This window comes from Mugil cephalus, chromosome 17 (assembly GCF_022458985.1).
Source record: "Mugil cephalus isolate CIBA_MC_2020 chromosome 17, CIBA_Mcephalus_1.1, whole genome shotgun sequence".
Classification (NCBI taxonomy): domain Eukaryota; kingdom Metazoa; phylum Chordata; class Actinopteri; order Mugiliformes; family Mugilidae; genus Mugil; species Mugil cephalus.
The window spans coordinates 4,346,598-4,367,037 of record NC_061786.1 but is presented as its reverse complement, the minus strand read 5'-3'; the positions used below and the strand labels follow the sequence as shown (position 1 = coordinate 4,367,037).

At 39.2% G+C, this 20,440-nt stretch overlaps 1 protein-coding gene across 2 annotated transcripts in view; it reads right to left on the bottom strand.

Annotated features, from left to right (window-relative positions):
• alk (ALK receptor tyrosine kinase) overlaps positions 1-20,440 on the bottom strand; it is a 314,203-nt gene that overhangs the window by 107,716 nt on the left and 186,047 nt on the right. For both annotated transcript variants that reach the window (XM_047611390.1, XM_047611389.1), the window contains exon 4: positions 9,187-9,391. In XM_047611390.1, the coding sequence (XP_047467346.1) occupies positions 9,187-9,391 (205 nt within the window). The remainder of the gene's footprint in view (positions 1-9,186; positions 9,392-20,440) is intronic.

The following is a 20,440-nucleotide window of genomic DNA, read 5'->3' as shown; positions in this document are numbered from 1 at the left end:
TCAGATGAGAAATATGGCTCCAGAATCATGTTCCTCTGAGGCTTAAAATCATATCGACCCTGGTATTTTAAAGCAACGCAGCAACTCTCTGGTGAAATGCAAAATTAATGATTTATTATTATTGATATTTACTTTCTACATTTTTAAATAAGGCTATGCTTGACTTCTTTTCCGCCTCAGTCGCTGAACTGCCATTTTTATAGTGAGGAAACACTGCATGCTCATGATACACCTGAGAGACATGCTCTTCATAACACAAGCCCCCGGGGGGACGAATAAAAACACAAAGGAACAACACTATCTCTACCTCAGCATTTTCTCTGATCCTAAAAAAAAAAAATGCATCACAGGAAAAGGCTTTTGTGATTTAGCTGCTAAGCTTTTAATGTCTTGAAATTTCCTCGTACTTTTGCCACAGGTAAAAACTGAAATTCAGTCTTGGCTTATAAACTAGGCCACTGTTTTCTCTTCCTCCACAGTTGCGCAAAACTTCAGCTGCCAAGACCATATGAGATAACTCTGGGAAAATATGATTAGAGATTCTCAGATGAGACTGAAGGTCTATGAGCGCAGTGGCAAGGGTGGGAATAGAAACCATAGAACCTTATGTAACACGTCTGTGCAGAAGAAGGGGAGAAGATAAAGAGAATGTGCATGAGAGAGGATTGCAGAGTGTACAAGCTGAAGATGACAAGACATAACTCATCTGTGGATAGACTGTTTTTTTGTTTTGTTTTTTCAAGCGCAAGAGTCTACATGAAGCTGAAATGTCTCATTTCGGAAGTTTCTGATGAAGTCCCACTGGGAACTGCCACCACACTAATATTTTGTTGAGACAGAGAAAAATGTAAGGAGACGGAAATGAGATAAAGGAGAGAACACACAGCACAGGGTCTGGGTCATGAACGATCATGACCGAACAGTATGATTTTTATATAACATTTCTAACTGAATGGCGTACTGTCAGTGCAAGTACAAGGGCACGTCCACAAAAGATTCGATTAAACAGGAAAAATATGACATTGGAGTGACCTCTCGAATTATTGTCACTTCGACGACCATATTGCTGGATGGATGTTTTCTAATGGTGCTATTCAAGAGCAGAAAGTAGCAGACACGAAGAGGCAGAATGTATAAGTCAGAGAAAAAAATGCTGCTGCCTCCCCTCTCAGGAAATGGATATAAAAGCCACGAGAACAGTGGCCATTGCTCTCATTTAGATGAGGAAAATAGCAAATAAAGCTACCAGGCAGCCACATAAAGAAAGAGAAAGAGAGTACTTCAAGTAAGAAAGACACTCTTGAACAGACTCCCATAATGCACTGCTCATGCTCTTGTGTTTGCCTTGGCAGTGTTAAAGGGGGCATGAAACACTAAACATAGTTATGATAGTTTAAAGACGGTCTCTCATGCTAAAAGATTATATAAGTTTTAACACTGATAGCGAGAGGATCTTCAACATCGTGCAATTTAAGTTTCACTGTTTAAAACACAGGGCGCCGCACTGAGCAGCTACATATGCATGAGGAGCAGATTACAAAACTAATTAAAGGAGGCATGGGCTGCATTGCTCCTGGATGTTAACATGAGTTTTAGAAAGTCAAAGACTGGGAGAAACCTGTTAATTTCCAACATTTAGCACTGACACCACCACCTGTTCTAGCTGCACTCTAAAGGAAGGATTCGGATCGGAATTTGCATTTCGTACTGCTGGATCTTAAGAAGGTTCTAAACAGAGCTTCAAAATGTAAAAAGAAGAAATGGGAACAAGAGACCAAAGATTTTGAGCAGGAAATTTACTGAAAACAACAATTTAACTGAGATAGGCTGTTCATTCATCAGCTGATCAAAAGTTTAAAGCCCTATTCGCACAGGACTAGTTTTACATGGGGACCTCCTGTAATTGGTAAAAATAGTGAAGGTCATCTATGATCTTAATCCCATGCAAATCGCCCATGTCCGTCATTCGTAAAGTAAATGCAGTGACGTTCGAGTGACGTTTCCTCAACTGGTCCAAGGCACTGTGGAAAGCATGTTTTTACTAACAACTCTGAAAGAACTAGGTTTTATTGTACGGTTAGACAGCAGAAAAAATAGAAATATCAAACTGTTTAAAAAGGCCCATCAAAAATTAATTGAAGACGGGATAGACTGAAGCGTGGAACAAATTCAGAAGCACCAAAAAACCTTGAAGACCAGCTACTATAACGCTAAACAGCACAACAGCAAAAGTGGATATGACCCCACAAACTTTCCAAATGTAAAAACAATAGCAGCTACATACTGATTAGACCTCCATCTTTGATCAGTCCCATGATGTTGTCATCAATCTGTGTATGTAATAGAGGTACATGTAAAACTCAGTTTAGAATAGATCGTAGACTTGTAAACAGTTCACATGAAACCTTCAATCAGAATGTAAAAAAAAAACAGCAAAGAAAAAAGTCTCCATGTAAACCTCACTACAGACGTTAATATCTGAATCACAGAATGCCCCTTTTTAACACCTGAAGGGGTTTTCTTTTTTGTTCTTTCAATGGGCTACGATCTTAAACTTTTGATCATCTGACCAGATACCATGAAGTATTGCTGATCCTCTCCTCACTGCCGTCTCCATCCGGAGTCGCAGAATCTCCTTCATCCCCTGCAAAAATCGATCTTTCAACCCTCCTTGTCAAAGCGTTGGTCCTTGGTTTAGTTGATAGAAAAATCTCCCTTTCGGTCTCGTCCTCTGACAGATTTTCCTCCCTAAACTGCGTCTTCTCCAAAGCAACTAACCAATTCGATGACGGAGGGAGTGATGTAAAATGAAGATGGCAGAGAGTACGATCCAAAACAGTTCAGAAATGCATTTTAAAAGCTGATTTTCTTTAAAATCTACCACTAAAAACAGTCTATGTGCTAGTATAAACTAGAATAAACATAGTTTGAGCCTTACTTAAAAATAGCACACATGATGGTTAAAGGTACCTAGGGCTGCAATGGTGCACTGCAATGTTTACATCCTTAAATTATGAAAATAAGCAGTTTAATCTCTACAAAGCATGAATTCTATCAGGTCTATTTGAAGAAATCCCTCCCTTCCCGCTGTTTTTCAGATCATTTCTCGTTTTTGTAAAGCCTGGCGATGCACACCTGTCAAATCTCCAGGCTGAAAACACAAAGACAGCAAATCTTGACAATTGATGGCAGAATACAACAAACAAAATGCTTCCTAATTAGGTCTAAACTGCACAAATCTTATCTTTATTTTTTCATATTAGAACATGCTATTGTGAAGCAGTGTTTGAATACAGAGTTGAAAGGTTAATGGTAGAAGGTATAGTTATTAGTTTAGTGGTAAATTAACCAAAGGATTAATCAATATATTATTTGAAACAATAATGAGCAGATACATTTAAAAGATCATCTTTTGGAGCAGCTCTAGTATTTGGGCTAAAACAAGGCTAGATAAAGATGAAGGATTGTTATTCCTGTCTATAGGCCTGCAACTCGATGTAACGTGGAAAAAATAAAAATGAATTATAAGCATGAGATGTGACTTGGCTTGTTTGTCATTCACTGTTTGATGAAACCAGGCTGGACCAACCACATCTTGGTTGGCTGCACTGATGTGATAAAAGATGGATCACATTAGAAGAGCTGATGTAAACATAGTTTAATTGTCCCAAAGAACACAAATGTGTTGTGGTAATTAACTGGGAGGGAAGGGTGATATTTAACCAGGCCAGTGTCGTCTGTAAATTAGCAGTTGTATTTGCAGTGCTGTTATGCGCATCATTCTAGAAAAAACAAGGAGCTCAAAGGACAGCTATACAGTATGTACATCATGCCTCCTTCCCCTGCATCACACAAGCTATGGACCTGAAAAACTATAGACGATCCAAGTACATTTGGATCCAAGATTTTATAACTAGGTCTAAGTGGATTCTAATTTTACATAAAGATAAAGTTGATCTATCTATGGTCTAGTTGTTCCTCCAGGTTACAGAATGGAAACGCCAACCATTTCACTACGAAGTAGAGTAAAAGTGTCTGAGTTTTGGCTGGAACAAAAATGTCTTCCAGCCTACCACAAACCATATGGCACATTATTGCTCCTTCCATGTCTTTGAGACATTGTGTACAAGACTACTGGCCTCGCTCCCAGATCCAGAGCTATGAGGATCCCATCAGCTGCAGCCCTATGGCAATCGCAGTCCAAGAGCTGGAGGTCAGCTCTGGTGAGCACTAAGTGGAGGAGTGGAGGGGATCCCTGCCAGGGATGAATGCATCGCTTTGCCAGTGAGAAGGCCTTGAGGTCACCCATCTCTCTCACTGTAGTTGAGCTTAAATCATTTGAGAGAGCCTCTCTGTCGGGTAAATGTTTCATGATTCCCGTTTCAGAACATTTTTACTGTGTGGCATCAGGTAAAACAATGAAAACATAAACTGGCACTTGGATCACTGCATGAAAGCAGGGTTTTACATGATTTAATTAAATGATTATGTACAATGATCACAGTGGCATATAAATTAGTGTGTAGCTACAGCAATAGTTGATGACACCTAATTACTAATTTAGATTATTCATTTGTTTTGAAATGATTGTGAGTTGGTTAAAATACAACCAAATACCTCGAAAATCAAGAAAATATAGCTTCAAAGAGAAACATTTAATTCTTTACCAAAGCCTTTTTATACACATTTAAAGCCTATTTATCAAAAATGGTATCATGCCATTTAACATTTGCTAGTTTCTTCAATACAACAAAAGCAAAAACATCCAATTTTGGATTTAAAAGACATTTACATAAAATAAAACAATGACAATCACCTGGTTTGCACTCAAGTAAAACATCGCTGTGTTATTAGTAACAAACTATTATTTTTTTGACGATAAGTAATACAGACATTGGCAATTATTCAGCCTGTTTATGTTCAACCACACACATACAAAGTCTGTGTGTGGTTGCTTCTTATTTCATTCATCAGACGGTAAATTGAATAATTAAGTTAGCAGCAAGAATAATCCCTTTTATTTACAGGGATTACAGCTGGATCAACACAAAGTAAGCCACTGTTTTGTTTCTAGCTGATAGTTCAAAACAATTTCACCATAATCATGAAAATAAACGTAAAATATTTCAGTTATATGTATGCCCGTACGGACTGTATCTCAAACTGTGTCTGGCAGAGTCATAATCTGACCAATATGTTAAAGGAGCAGCAGCAGGTCTTTATAGAGGATGAGTTCAAAGACAGGATCCTAATACACAAACACGTTGTACAACGTTGTACTTTAATGTGTAGGCTAATGTAGAAGGTGATATAATATTCCTACTGTACGTTAAGATCTACCACTAACATTTACCTCCTTTGATGCTTCTTTCCCGTCAATGTCCAAGCTACAGGCCAGTTTTAAGATGACACTGATGTACTGCTTCTCTTTAAATGACACCAGGCACTTCCACAACAACGCATGAATTCATTTTGTCACAGAGGGTGGTCCAATACACAAACACATTTCATTAAGTGTTTCATTACTACTCTTTGTATTTAAGGCCGTTTGGTTTGTACGGTAAGTAGAGCTAGGTAAATGATTGTTACAAGCATACAACACATGTGTTGTACATTTTCCTGCACTGTATGCGCATATGTGTGATGGATGTAGTGTGAGGTAACACTATGTCATATAAAGCAGGCAGTGACAAAGTGCTATGATGAAATGTAGTGGTGGTGGCTGTGTGATCCATCACTTAACACGCGCACAAATCATGACTGCACTGATAATTTACACTGCCAGGCATTGTCCATGTACACAGTGACATATCACATGTGTGCATGCGCAAAGACTGCAATAGCAGAGTTCACATTTAGATCCACATGCACATGGTGACATTACACTACACCTCCCTCCCTCCCTCCCAGTCAGTCTCCTTTGCTTTGCTGACTCAGACGATTTAGAGGCTGGCATTCAACACCAGAGCTGTTAGAACAGTCAAGTCCATCAGTGCCTGTGTCCAGGGGACCTTAATATGCTTCTGTTCATATGAAGGCAGTTTTGCTTCTGAACACATTGGGAACATTGATAAAATAACACACATAGAAAGACTGGGAGCTATAATTGACTAAATTGTAGATATTTATGTGGAGGCCAGAAAACGTGACTCAGTGACACACAGGAGTCATACGTAGCCTGATGTGGCCCTTGAGAATCCAGCTCCCTCAAAATGATGAGTACTTTGTTCCTTATGCACTTTGCTAAAGTAATGTTAAAATGAACAAATGAGCCAAACCATATGTTAGAGAGGTCTTTAACAGACAGCACTCATTCCACAGACCACTATGCAACAACTGTAGAGGAGCTAAGATGCTTGATTTAAAATGAATCAGGGCACATTGATTATGGCAACCATGGAATTACTTCACTTGGAAAGGAGACTGGCCATGGATTTATGTAAGCATCTTGTTTGTATTTAACCCAACTGCCTCGTGTTTTAAAGTTAAGCACAGCTGTATAGTGTAGAAACTACATAGTATGCAGAGAGGGTACACGAACCTGCATTAATTACCACAATACCGCACACGATCTCATCTTGCACACTTTGCATGGTTGGTAGAAGAAGGCAACCATCTCATCACATCCAAAGTCTTGTACCCATGCTACGGCACGCCATGCCACACCATGTCACTATTTTAGTTGGTAGGTCTGGATGTTCTCATCTGATATTGTCAAAATGTCAGTCAAAAATAGTTTAATGTATTGAGTGTCATCGTGTGACATTAATATTAAATAAGAGCCATGAGTTTCTGGGGCAGTGGCAGTGCAAGTACCAGCATCTTCCAGCTTCCAGCTGCATGCACTCTGCTATTGGGAGAGGAGCAATGTATGGGCTGCACGTGTCTGCAGCGCCATGCTTTAAGACATTTTTTATCTCGCTGCACTGAGTGAAAACAAAAGGGGGAATCTACGTCACCAGAGAGACACCAAGCAATGTTGGCATCATCATCGAGGGTGTGGTGGATCTGAATAACGTGGCCCTTGCAACAGCTGTGCTATGTGGATTTTTTTTACTCCTTGAACATAAAGTATCCGTCACAACTCCACTACACTGTGTGAAGTGATTGAAAAGGTGGTAATGGAGTTGGATGTGACTCAACTCTCAAGAAAAGCCCAAAGCTTAAACACAAAACTGCTCCAGTGAGGAGAGCTCACTGTTGTTGTGCAGTTCATGGTGAATTCATGGCCAGACTGAAGGCAGGGTAGGAACAGTTTTGTAAATTTTGATTGTTAATTATTGTAGATTTCACTTACATATTGTAAAGGTAGTTTAAAGCCTAAAAACGCACATATGTTGCTGTACACTTTCTGTATATTTAATAGTTGGATATTTTCATTTCACCCAGCTGTGCTTGATATCTGTGTCTCAATCTGTGCCCTTGTAATAACACATTTACACTAAAAACCTTAATTATAATTTAATAATTACAATTCATTCATTCATTCATTCATTATAAATTATTATGAACTCGTTTGATTTGCAATCATACACTGGGTATTACCATTAAATGTAGATAATTGTACCGATTCACATGTCGGCTGTGGCTCAGTAGATAGAGCGGGTTGTCCATGAACCATGGGGGTAACTCAAGTGTCCTTGAGCAAGACACTGAACACCCAGTTGCTCCCGGTGCAACTGGCACTGGTGTGTGAATGTGTGTGTGCTTGTGTGAGCATGGCTGTAAAAGCGTTTTGAGTACCAATAGGTAGAGAAGCGCTACATAAAAGAAAGACTATTTACCAAATCTAAAAGTATAAAATCCTTAGCAGTCAGTGTCTTCCTCAAGTTTCTGAACTACATGCATCAGCAAATGCTTTGAATGTTCTTGCTTGTTTCAGGTTCTCTGCCTTCAGTCCTGTCTACAGCAGAGACTTAGCACTTTAATGTAGTATTTTTCATTTTTTTTTGTTTGTTCGTTTGTTTCATTTTAAACTGAATGTGCTGAAGCTGAATGTGATTTAAGAACAAAGAATGTAAGGGGACAAGTCAAAATAAGTGACATGCAGTCTAATAAGGTTTGATGAATCTTCTTAGTTAAAAGGACCTTGTCAAATAATTCATGTGTTTTGTTTCCTACTTGGCTTACCTCGTGTTAAATACCCAGACAAGTGAATTGGGCAAACTTGTCAAAACACAGCATTAAAATTCAAAGGCAGCAGGCACAGTTTGGCAATTAGTAACCTGACTGAGTCTTCCAGTGTCCATGCATGGCGCTTTTTGCTTTTGTTTTTGCCCAGTCTTTTTATGATGTGAGTATCTTCCTGTCGGAGCAGAAATGCGGTGGGGGGGTTCGGCTGAACGAGTCTCCAAGCGGTTCAGATGGTGTGGGTGGATGGCAGCCTCCGACTACAAATGAGATCGCACAAACGCACAATCTAATCCGTCACACATGTAATGAGCCCGTCCCTGCTATGCTCCCTGAACAACACGCACCAGCGTGAGCTTTTGGATAAGCACACAAAAATGTTAACGTGGACGTGGACACTTAAAGAAAGGAAAGATGTAGAATGCATGACATTCATATCATACCAAGACCCTTAAGAGATTACACACACGATGAAGTATGTCCGTAGAGAACTACTCTTTGTATTTTCACATCCTTCATGCTGAACCACTACATCTACGCTAATAAAAGCAGAGCTTCCCCATGAATATGACCACTAGAGAGGTGAGTAATGTCCTGGCCTCTGTCACCGTGCCGACTCTCAGCATGAAGCTCAGTAAAGCCTCCAATGAGGAGCCCCAATAAGAGAAACACAGACCTGGTGTTAATCAGGGATTAGCCACACAGAAGGTAATATGACCACAGTAATTGTCGAATGGTGCTTGACTGCTGCAAAAGCAAATTACATTTGTTGTGAATAACCCGTCCTTCCTATTTACCCAACTAGCATCCTCTTTGCCTTTGAAAATTTACAGGCTTTCAGCAAAGGAGCCATTGATTCTTTTTGAATGTTTTCTGTCTCTGCTCTCTCTTTATCACTTTTGGAAACAGAATTCAGTGAACTTGGGCATAAAGAAAGGTAGTAGAATACACAGCAGGGTTCAACTTCATTTTCAGTTTTCTTGAAGTATGTTCAACCAAATTCAACAATGAGAAATCAAACCCAGGAAATAGTGTTTTTAGAAGATCTGTGCTCACCCTGTGATGCGTGGCAGAGTGTCAGTGGAGAAGAGGGCAAGGGGTGGTTTGTCCCGCTCTATTAGCCAAATGGTGTATTGCCCACTTCGCCTGGGGTGGAGGAACACAGCCATATCCAGGCTACATGGACCTTGGCCTCCCCACAGCCATGGACTCAGTACCCAGGGCCCTCCAAATGCCGAACTGTTCACCCAGAGGAACTGACCTGAGGGAGAGATGCAACACAAACAAGAGTAAAATATAGACTAGTGTCAAAAGAGCAGTGTTCTAATCAAATACAGGAAATATTTTGTTATTGAATTTAAATCCGCAATAGGAAAAAATGTGATCATAAACTATAACATAAACATTATGTGCTGTTACAGTATATCCACCAACAAGACAAGTGATGGGATATGGTATGAGATGCCTTTTTGGCAATGTCTGAGAGTAGCTCTTGATGGAAATGCACAGAACGAAGCCGCTTTGACAATGAGCAGTCATTGATACCCTGTGCAGAAAGAAAAAGTAGCGAAGGAAAAATCAAAGCACATTTTTATAGCTTTGATATGAAGTCCCATTTCACTTTCAAACCTCTTGCACTCATTGAAGCAGGGAGTTCATCAGACACAGAAAGTTCTGTATGTGTGCGGTGGAGATTCAAGTTTAAAATGCTCAGTTAACAAAAGTGTAGCATATGAGGTGAATGTTAAAACTGTAAAGTAAAAAGAAATTTTGCCAAATAACAGATTTTGTGCTGTTCACAGAGAGTATCCAAGGTGAGCTTGCCCTGAGGTTGTTGTTTGTTATTTCGTATGAGAGTGACTATGAAGTGTGCTCACTGCTGTACATACAGTTGTATAATATTAAAAAATATATATTTTTAATCAAAACAAAAATCCTTCCTTGTTATTTCCCTTTTCAGGCAGCTCTCTTGCCTCTGGATAATGGTCATACCAATTTCCTGAGGGTCAGATTGTATTAAAGCAACTTCTCTAACTGGGCCTTTGCACTTAAACAGCCTTTTGCCATTATTTTTCTATGTAACTTGTAGTTGGAACTTACACAAAAGGGACGAGGACACACAGTAAAGCTGTGCTAAGTCTGAATTTGGCTTCTTAAGTCCTGAATCACACTAATTATTATTCATTGCAAATGATAATATAAACTGAAAAATTTGAGTGAGAAATTCAGTCTCTGAAAATGTTAATGAATTTCAGTGTATCTTAAAATTTGGTTCGTTCGTCCTTTGCTTTGATGAAAGCAGCACTTGAGCTGGGTGATTCAACAACTTTGTTCAAAGCGGTGAACCCATGTTACCCCGATATGATCTGACATACTGTAGTTCCAGAGATCTTGTGTCTAGAGTCTTCCAAGTGATCCATTAATGTTTAGTGGGGGTGAGCCTGTGTTCTGTGACAGTGACAGAGCGACAGTGGGCACTCCTTGGCCTTCTAGTAGCTCAAAGGTTTGAGGTGTGCTCGGGTTCATTATCCTGCTGCAGTATGAATCCTTCACAGACCAGAGGACGGAGCATGTCTCTGAAGGATGGAGTACTGTTTCTCCTGCAGGGTATCCAACAGCAGAGCACTGAAACACCTCCAGACTTGAACAGTTCTTAAACCATCACTCACTGTGGAATACTTCCTTCTCTTGGTTGTCTCCTTACATACATTTTAAAATCTAGCCCGATTTTGGGCAGGTCATCAGAAACTTCACATATAAAAAATCTAATCTCAAATGCACAAACTCTACAGGATTTCAAAATAAAGAATTCTCCAATCCTCGGTACAGGATGTAATTTAAATGATCATGCTAGACTGAGGAACATCACTGACCTCAGGAGGAGCAAATGTAAACAATACATAGACAGCTATGCAACAACTTACACTACTGATCCACATTGATGTTCGATAGGTGGCAGTAATACACACAGCTTTTGGTTTGACTTGTAGTTGGCCAGAAAGACGTTGAAGTAGCAAGAGACTAAACTTACTATAACTACAGACTACTTTAGAATGAGAAAAAACTAAGTAAAAGGCTAAATAAGCGTGGATCAGGAAATGGTTGAGGAGATGCAGAGTGTATGTTGTTCTCTCTGAACTGGAGAGGAGATCTTGGGTCAGAGCAGTCAGGGAGTATTCAGAGTAGATCTGCAAACACGCTACAAATTAATTCACTTTCATCACCACACAGCCAAGTTGTTTGGGTCAACTGAGATGCTGGAGAATCAATCAGGCTGGAGGTATACATTTCCGAGGGTTCATAAAAACTGGAACCAGTTCATGGTAATAAGTTTTCCCATCCCTACTAATTACCGGTCCAAACTAATTCTCTACCCATTACCCAACTTCCAACTACTGTGCAAAGTCAAAGTGGACTGAATGTGGAGATAATATTTCCTTGCTGTTCTAAGATGTTTAAATAAAACTGAATTTGACATCCAGAGTCAAAACCAATCAACAGAGGACTTAATTAAAGATGCAGGCTGGGGAATCTCAAGCCATTAGTGTGTTAACACATTTTTCAGAAACTGTTTGGAGAATGTGGAGGCCTTCAAATTAGAACGCTCCAGTTAAGGCTCATTTGCTCCAACCCTTCCACATCTGCATACTTCTTCACACAGGACAGTCCTAATGATTCAACACGTTTTCAGACAACGTGGATTTGAACGCATTGGCTACACACTGAGCAGTGATTTGATATAAAGGTTTTAGGACTTAAAACTCTGGAAGGGATTTGGACCTGAAGGCAGAAACCTATTAGCTCTTGTTTCCTTGCCTTAATAAGATGAAGGAATACCTGCTTGGGAGCAATTACTGGCAGGGTACAACGTACAACAGCAAACTGCAAAGGAAAGACTGTAATTCCATTAGTAGATTTCTGCCTTTCTGTTTCTTGTGAAGACTGCTGCCTGGCAGAGACTGGTGGCCTCATTTACTGCATCACAAGGTCTGCTTCAAATGACTGTCTGCCACAGTGTGCATAGTGTAACATGATCACTGATGGGGGAATAATCAGCATAGAGAAAAATGAGAGTCAAACAAAAGATGGAATGCTATGATGGCCTATGGTTTACATCAGCTTCTGACTTCTGAGTAGCTGCTGGAGGTATGTCCGTACAATAATCTGTCCCATATTTAATGACATGCCAGGATTTAAACAGCACAAAACTGCTATTCTTCGTAGAAGAGATGTTCACTAAAAAGAAATTGTTAGAACAATGTTCAGATTTAATGACATCAACTCAACCTGCAATGTTTCTAAAGGGCTACTTGACTGCTGACCCTGAGAGGAGTAAGACAAGTTCCAAATAGCAGAAGCAGAATAATTACAATCTTAAATGATAGTGTATTCTATATCACTGAATGAAGCTTGTGAACACTTTTCTTGCTCTGTTTGCAGTCACAGATTCAATAAACCGGAGCTCTTGTTGACACAGCATACCAAATCAGGCCAACTGTTGGTGAGAAGAGAATTCCCTCAGATAATAAAATTGCAGCTAAAGGCCCGAGAGAAGGAGGGAAACAAACCATTTCAATTGCATTCTCTGCCAAATCCTCTTATAGCATAATGCATTCACTCAGGGCCAGCACATGATTTTTGGGGTCCCAACAATTTGACTGCCACATTTTAATTTACAACCCATTCATTCATGCAACACAGCAGAAAAAAGCTTCCACTGCAGAAAAAAAGCAATTAAAGCATGTTTTATAAGCCCATAAAAAAAGTCTTCTTGTGATTATGTATCTCTGTTTTTTCTCTAAAACACTTTACTACCACAAAAAAATCCAATCTAATGTTTTGGTGAATTTATGGTGAAACACCTTGTAAACTCCTGATGACCCTTTCAATGGGAGAAATTTTAAACTTTTATCATGTTTAAAACCACTTCATCAACCTACTTAAGCAGACTATATATGAAATCTATATAAAGCTCATTCTGACCTGTTTTAAAGGGGCCAGGAAGAAGAAGTAATAAAAGAAGTACTAGAGAGATAAGTGGAGCAGATCCAGTTCTTTTGGCACAAAACCAATGTCACACAGGACAAAATTAAAAACTATCAAAAATGCTCTGACACATTAAGAAAAGCCTTCATGCATATTTTCTTCTATTCATTTCCATCACTTTAAACCTGTGTTTTTTGTTTTTTTTTATGTTTATGGGAATAGTACAATAAATCAACCCCTGGGAAATCTCTCTAGAATTCTGACACCTAATAACAAAGGTGTTTTTTTGTTTTTTTCCTCCAGTGATCAACAGTTGTATATGATCATACTGTATAGTGTTATTTAGTTTTCTCACCAAATAAATGATTCACACTGAATGTACTACATTCAGATTAATCAAGGTTTTGGACCATTATGGGCTGGGAGAAAGCACTGAATCTGGCAGTGGTGGTGAAATATAAAGTGAAGTCTGAATTCAGCATTTGGAGTTAGTTTCTGTTTGGTGGTAGAGGGGATGTACAGTGTTGCAGATCTCCTGGCTGTAGATGAAGATGTTTTGTACACCGCAGGCCATTAAACAAGTGGGCGCCTTTGCGGCAATGATACAACAGCTACCAGAAAAGACAATTTAATGATCAGAATGATCCTTTTAACAGCAGTTTCACTACACTGTACAGGAATAAGTACTAGCTTTACCCTATATAAAACAACACATTCCCCCCGCCTCCAATAATGTGTGTGCAGATGAGCTATTTAATGGGGAGATCTCTTTCAATGATGAAACAGGTAAAGCAAGAGAATCAATAACATGTGCAAAAGAAACGGATTGATGGAGCCATTTCATGATGCAAACGAGTGAGGCCCAGAAAAGAGAATGATGAATAAAATGACTCACTATCTATCAGCCTCTGCTGTCCATGAATATCGGCCACGCAGTGCAAACATGCTAAATCCAAGATGTGACCTAGCACTGTCCTGCCAAGCTCTGAAAGTCTGATGAGTGTTTCCACTGTTGCCACATGAACATGAATTACTGATACTAATAACGTGAAAGAACTACAACCACGCGTCTTTACACGGTGACCTTTGAACCTCAACCACTTAATTCGTTCAATTCGTGAGCTTGTGCCAAATTTAAATAAATTCTGCCCCGTAATCCTGAGATGTCTCGTTCACATGAAGGCTTAATCTTACGTAAAATAAAAGGAGAGGAAAGGACAGATGTTACAACCACTGCCCTTTCTGCCCTGTGAGTTGCCAGGTGAAGTAGATTTTCCTCTGGCAACTGTTCGCCAAGCCCCCTAAGGATCGACTGGTTGGGGGCTCCCATTTAAATGTCGCACTACCGTCACTCTGGGACAAATGGGAGGCTCTCCTGCAGTTTGAATCTGTGCTAATTTGCTTTCAAACTTGTTAGTCTGTGAAAATTTTAGTTATTTAGCAGAGACTCTATTGAGGATGAGCGGCAGTAGAAGATGAGATGAGTTTTTATTCATTTATTCAGCATCCAGTGTCCAGTTTTAGTGCTTCGCTTTCTATTTCCTTAATCGTATCACAATAAACCTTAACTAAAAAGCCAATTCCACCTGGTTTTAATGTTGCTTTGCTTTTTGTAATTCATTAAAAAGTGGCACTGTTTCCATGGGAATTACATACAAAGGGGTATTATGTGGAGAGGGAGATTCTTCTGTTCATTAATCTTTTGTATGCAGCAAGTGATCCAATGTTTACATGTAAATTTATTGCATATTTAGCAGTGCAGATGAGGATTACAGCCCAAGGCTGAAATGTGTTTGCCTTCCCTAAACTAGTGCAAACATTCCTACATTATTTTCTAAATGACAGTTCTGTTCATTCATTGAAGCTAAATCAACGTTAAGTTGTGGTGTTTTTTTGTGATGATAAAAATGTACAAAATGCTGTGCTACTGTAGTCAGTCCAGGGAACTATATTTTTTGTACATGCAAACTAGGGGGAAAAAATAAAGAAGTGTCTGTTGTGCAAACAAACTAATGCACAATGATAAACTGACAAATTTTGTAAGAACAAAATATGTGCAATTGTTTATGCAAAAACAATGTTCTTTAAACTCGCACATTGAAATGAGTTTGCCATTAAACAAAGATTCTGCCCAAAAACACACTTTACAAAGGAATATGTTTTATCAGTCAAAATATATGTATGTATGCATGCATACATACATACATACAATGTGTTTTTGGGCAGAATCTTTGTACATACACACACACAGACTCACAGACACACACAGACTCACAGACACACACAGACACACAGACACACACAGGCTACGATGGCCCGTGATTTACATCAGCTTCCTACAGTGACCTCTGAATATCTGCTGGAGGTATGTCCATTCAACTCTAGGGTTGCAACTAACAACTATTTTGACAGCCGACTAGTTATCGATTATTGAAGCGAATAATTGACTAATAGAATAATAAATCATACAATTAATTAATTAACAATAAAGACAATAAAACTTCACTCAAAAATATGTCTTTTAATACACTTCTGGTTAGGTTACTCCTGATACAAAATATAAATGAAAATGCTTATATGCTATATTTAATCCATCTTAAACCAAATGACTGGCAAAGTGCTAACATATATATATGTAATGGTAAATGGTCTTGCTCTTATATAGCGCTTTCCTACCTACTCAAAGGTACTCAAAGCGCTTTTACAGTCCGCTCTACCTACTGAGCCATAGCCGCCGTGTAAGTGTTAACTAAGCACTACAAAACAAGTCAATCACTCTTAATCTGTAAAACAATCTCACAGGTGTGACTTGTGTCATTTGTACTAATTAATCTTGTAGAATCAACAACAGGAATAAAATGTTTGTACAACATTCCCTTAAAAAAAGAAAATACAAGTGCATTTGCCACAAACAAACAGCCACAGCATTCTGTGGTATTGCAGTGTGAGGTTGTATGTCAATTAGAGTTTATTGGAACTCAGGAAAGTCAGCATCTCAACATGGTCTCCTATGAGGCTTGCTCTCTTCTGAGAACAGAGAAGATCCGCTCGGATGGGGTGCATGTTGCAGAAATGTACAAAAGACATCTTGCCAGCTTTGAGAGTGTTGGAAAACACCCATCATTTTCCCTCCACCACATGAGAGGATTGTCCTTTTTGGATATTGTTGGCTCTGCAAAGTACATCTGAACTTGGTCTGCCTGGGTTTCCTCTTCCTCGTCACTCAGACTCTCAGGGTCAGACTGAAGGAGGTTATCCAATGGTGATTTTTCCCCTGGGACCCCGACCTTCTGTTGTTCCACGAGTTACACTCACACATTCCAGTCTCCTTCACTTTTTTGATAGCAAGGACTTCAACTGTCCCTTGCACCATCTTCAGCTGCCACAACGGCAAGAAAAAGCAAGTTGTCTCTCCCTGCTGAGATGGTGTTCAGGCTCCCCCATCGCTCAGTGATCCCTTGTCCCACACTCACCAGAAAGGCTTCTCCTGGGCTGGTCTCAAAACGGGTTTGTTGTATGGACCGTTGGAGTCCTTTGACTAGCTGTGAAAGACATTTTGCAGTTGCATACTCTTGTCCACTGAGATAAAGTGGCACATTCAAAAGACTGTAGCCCTTTCACCAGCTCTTCAAGTGGAACCCATTGATCAGGCTTCTAGTCAAAGTGGTGTTTGGCCCTTGGAATTACTTCAAGATCAGACAGAGTTGCAGTGACTGACCAATGCTGTTCCAGGAGTCTTTCTACCTGGAACAGATGTTCCATCTTGTAGTAACTGGATCAGCTTGTGCTGTGTTCATTTGTTGCTGTTTCAGCTTCAGTTTTGTATTTGCTAACTCACTTCTCCTGAAGTGTTCTACTAAACTTCTTGCAGCACCTAAAGCTCTGCTGATGCTGGGCTCTCTGAGGGCACTGTTCACTGTGGAGTGTGTGCCCAGTGCAGTGGACAGAGACCCAACCATGTTTTTCTTCCAACATTTGCACTGCTGCCACCATATTGTGTCTGTTGTCAAGAACTACTGCTTTTATTTTAGGTGGAAACTTTTTTCTATCAGCTCCTCCATTCATGTCATGTTTGCAGCAGTATGCTGCTCTTCTACAGGTGGTCTTCATTTGCCAATCCTATGTGATGAAATGGCAGGGCAGTCCAAGGTATGCCTCTGTGGCACAGCTGCTCCAAACATCGGCAGTCAGTGTGATGGAGCTGTCGACCTCTTATGATCTCATTCACCTTTAAAGACATGAGTACAGAAGTGATTTTTATTTCAAATTCAGAAGTAGTTCACAGAACCAAACAGTCTATACAATAAACATTCAACAAGTTTGGGATTTTTCTTTACATCATTTCTGCCATATTGTTATTTAAACTTTTTTAAAATCAGTTTATTTAATGGTTTATATCAAATATAAAGTTATTTATGTTGTTATTTGCATTACACACACACACACATATATATATATATATATATATATAAATTATTATACATTTTTATATTATTAATACTCGTCTGGGTGAAATGTGTTCGGGATGGCAGGGTGGATTCAGGGTTGAACTGGTGAATCATTTGTTGAAACCCTTCACCATCAACCATGGAGAGTGGCCTCATGTCACTGAGCAGCATATCTAATACCGAGTTGGTGAAGACAATTGCTTGCTGCGGAGAATACGCCTGCTTCTTTTGCAGAGAACCATCCACGGTACTGCGTTAATTTGATTTGGAAAAAAAGAAAAAGAAATTTATTAGACAAATGAGTAGAATTGCTCCTATAAACTTGAACATGCCAATCTAAAACTGAAAAAGGATACATTCAAGCCATATTTTATCTTGACTTTTAACATTAACTGAAAATGCTATGAGTGCAGGTAATAATGCACCAAAAGCACTAATCAATATCAAAAAGACTGTGAAGTTGAATAATGCAGTTTAAATGTTGCACTTTAATGCTGAAAGCCTAGACAACTCCGCATATTTATAGCTAGCAGGCTACGCTAACAAGCTAAATATCTTACCATGGTGAGTCCGTGTCGCCCGGAGCTCCAACGAGCTTCCTCTTCAAATGTTCATGCACAACAGACGTGCTCCCGTGACACGTGAGGTTGGCTTTACAAAACTTGAAGGTAATCTTTTTTCAAGTATACACTAAATACTTTTTTTCCTGGTGAAACAGACACATGCACACGCAGCAGTCAATGTGCTAGAGATGGTGCGGACCCTTGCAGCCCATACATTGCCCATCCCCCATAAGCAGAGTAGTTTTGTTCACCTGCCAAAAGCAGAATAAGAAATACATGCTCTATAAAAGTGCTTGAAACTGTATTTAATGAGTTTATAGGTCAGAAAACAGGAATGCTGAATGATGTCATAGCAGTGCATGTGAGAGCACTGCTTCACCTCAACAAGAGCTTTTAAATGTGTGATGAGAAATATTTTATGTGGTTGAATATTTATTTGTGATAACGTTGACAATGCATCAAACATAGGAGCAACGTGTTGCTTGTTTTTAGGGTAGACATCTAGAGAATTTGTTGCTTAATTTGCAATCTTACATCGCCATCATTTATGTCCTGGGGCTGGCTACATCTGACAGCTTCTTTCACAGTTTCGTTAGTGTACTAAACTATGTATGTTCTCATAACTTCATTGACCACTTTCATTTTCACTTGTTCAGGGTGCTACTATGGTTACTTCACATTTGAACACAGATTTGACAAGTAAATATGGAAAGGCAACAGAAGAAAAACAACTCATGACGTATTTGGAATTCCCTTTTTTCCTGCAATGGTAATGACACCCAGTGATGACAGTAATTTATAGCAGGAAGTAAAGCTGTCAACACTGTGAGAGGGGACAGATGTGACATTGTGGAATAGAGCTCTTCTTCAAAGCTCACCTGTATGAAAGTAATTCTGACAGCAGTGAGGTTCAGATAAAAACTAAATAAGAACTTACCAAACAGTGATTTGTCTTAGCAGTGTGGGAAGGTTGCTACACTTATGATGCTGTTTGTGAGTATCAGAAATAAAGTATAGAAAAATACAGATAAACATGTCGATGTTTTCTGATTGTGTTTCAAAGTTTAGAGCTCCTTCTTGGAGCAATACAAATATTCATTTAGTTGATACTAATCCATAAATGGAAAATATGTTGATGCCACAGGGGCAACAAAGTAATTAAAGTTGTTGAGGTTTGACATTTGTTAAACAAAGTCCTCCAGGAAGAAAGAAACAAGGACAGGTGATCTCACATTGTGAGAAGGAAGAGTTAAAATGCATTTTTCACAGCTGATTGTGATATATATTAGGGATGTGCAAAGCATCAAGTATTTGTATTTGAGGAAAAAAGTATTTGTATTCAAATAAAATTAAAAATATTTGCAAAAATCCTTTTTTTTTTTTTTTTTAAGTTACACTTCTAATTTAGGATATGCAAGTGTAAAAATAAGTATTCTTTAATTAGCCATTGCAGTATTGGTTGATGTTGTGCATTAAATGCAGCTAATAGAGCTGATTTAGGCTGACGTGAAGGGGCAGAACATGACTGTGATGATGATTTGGTGCTTGTGAGAGACAATAGGGGCGACTGTGGCTCAGTAGTCAGAGCGGTTTGATCCCTGGAATGTGCCACATGCTGAAGTGTCCTTGAGTAAGACACTGAACCTCCAGATGCTAATGCAGGAGTCTCCATACTAATGTAACGTAATGGATAATCTCCCAGTCAAACTAGACTTCGTAAAAGTTGCTGTCTCCGCAATCCAGTTAGGCTAAAAAATAAACAAATAAAAAATCTATTTGACAAAACTAGTGAGGCAGTGAAGCCGTGTTTCGTCGAGTCAGAGCCTCGTCTGTCAGGGAGTCGATCAACACTCAGCAACAAAGCAAGATACTGCTTTGGATAATTTAATAAATACTGAACCACAAATTACAATTGACATGTCTGAGTTGGAAATGATTTGACTCTCAACGGAGACTCAGATCTCTGATAGAGTTAAAAAAGACCTCAGCAGATAACAATTGTCTTTCCAAACGCACAAAATTTGATTCACAGCAGCTGCATCAATTCTTTGGTTGATGACGCCTCAAGCAGCTTTCACACAGTCAGTACGCAAGTCATTAATCACTTCCCTTGAAATCTGTTCAAAGCAAAACAACTGATCAAAAGAACTGTTGGAGCATGCGTCGTATCCTTAAAATGCAATCTAAGTTCAAGGTTTAGTCATTTTTTTATCTTTTAATAATTAATATGTGGGCTAAATAACAGACGTGTGAATTCTGCATGAAAGACAAGTTCCACTGTGATATCAAATTAAATCCCTACATTAGAGTATA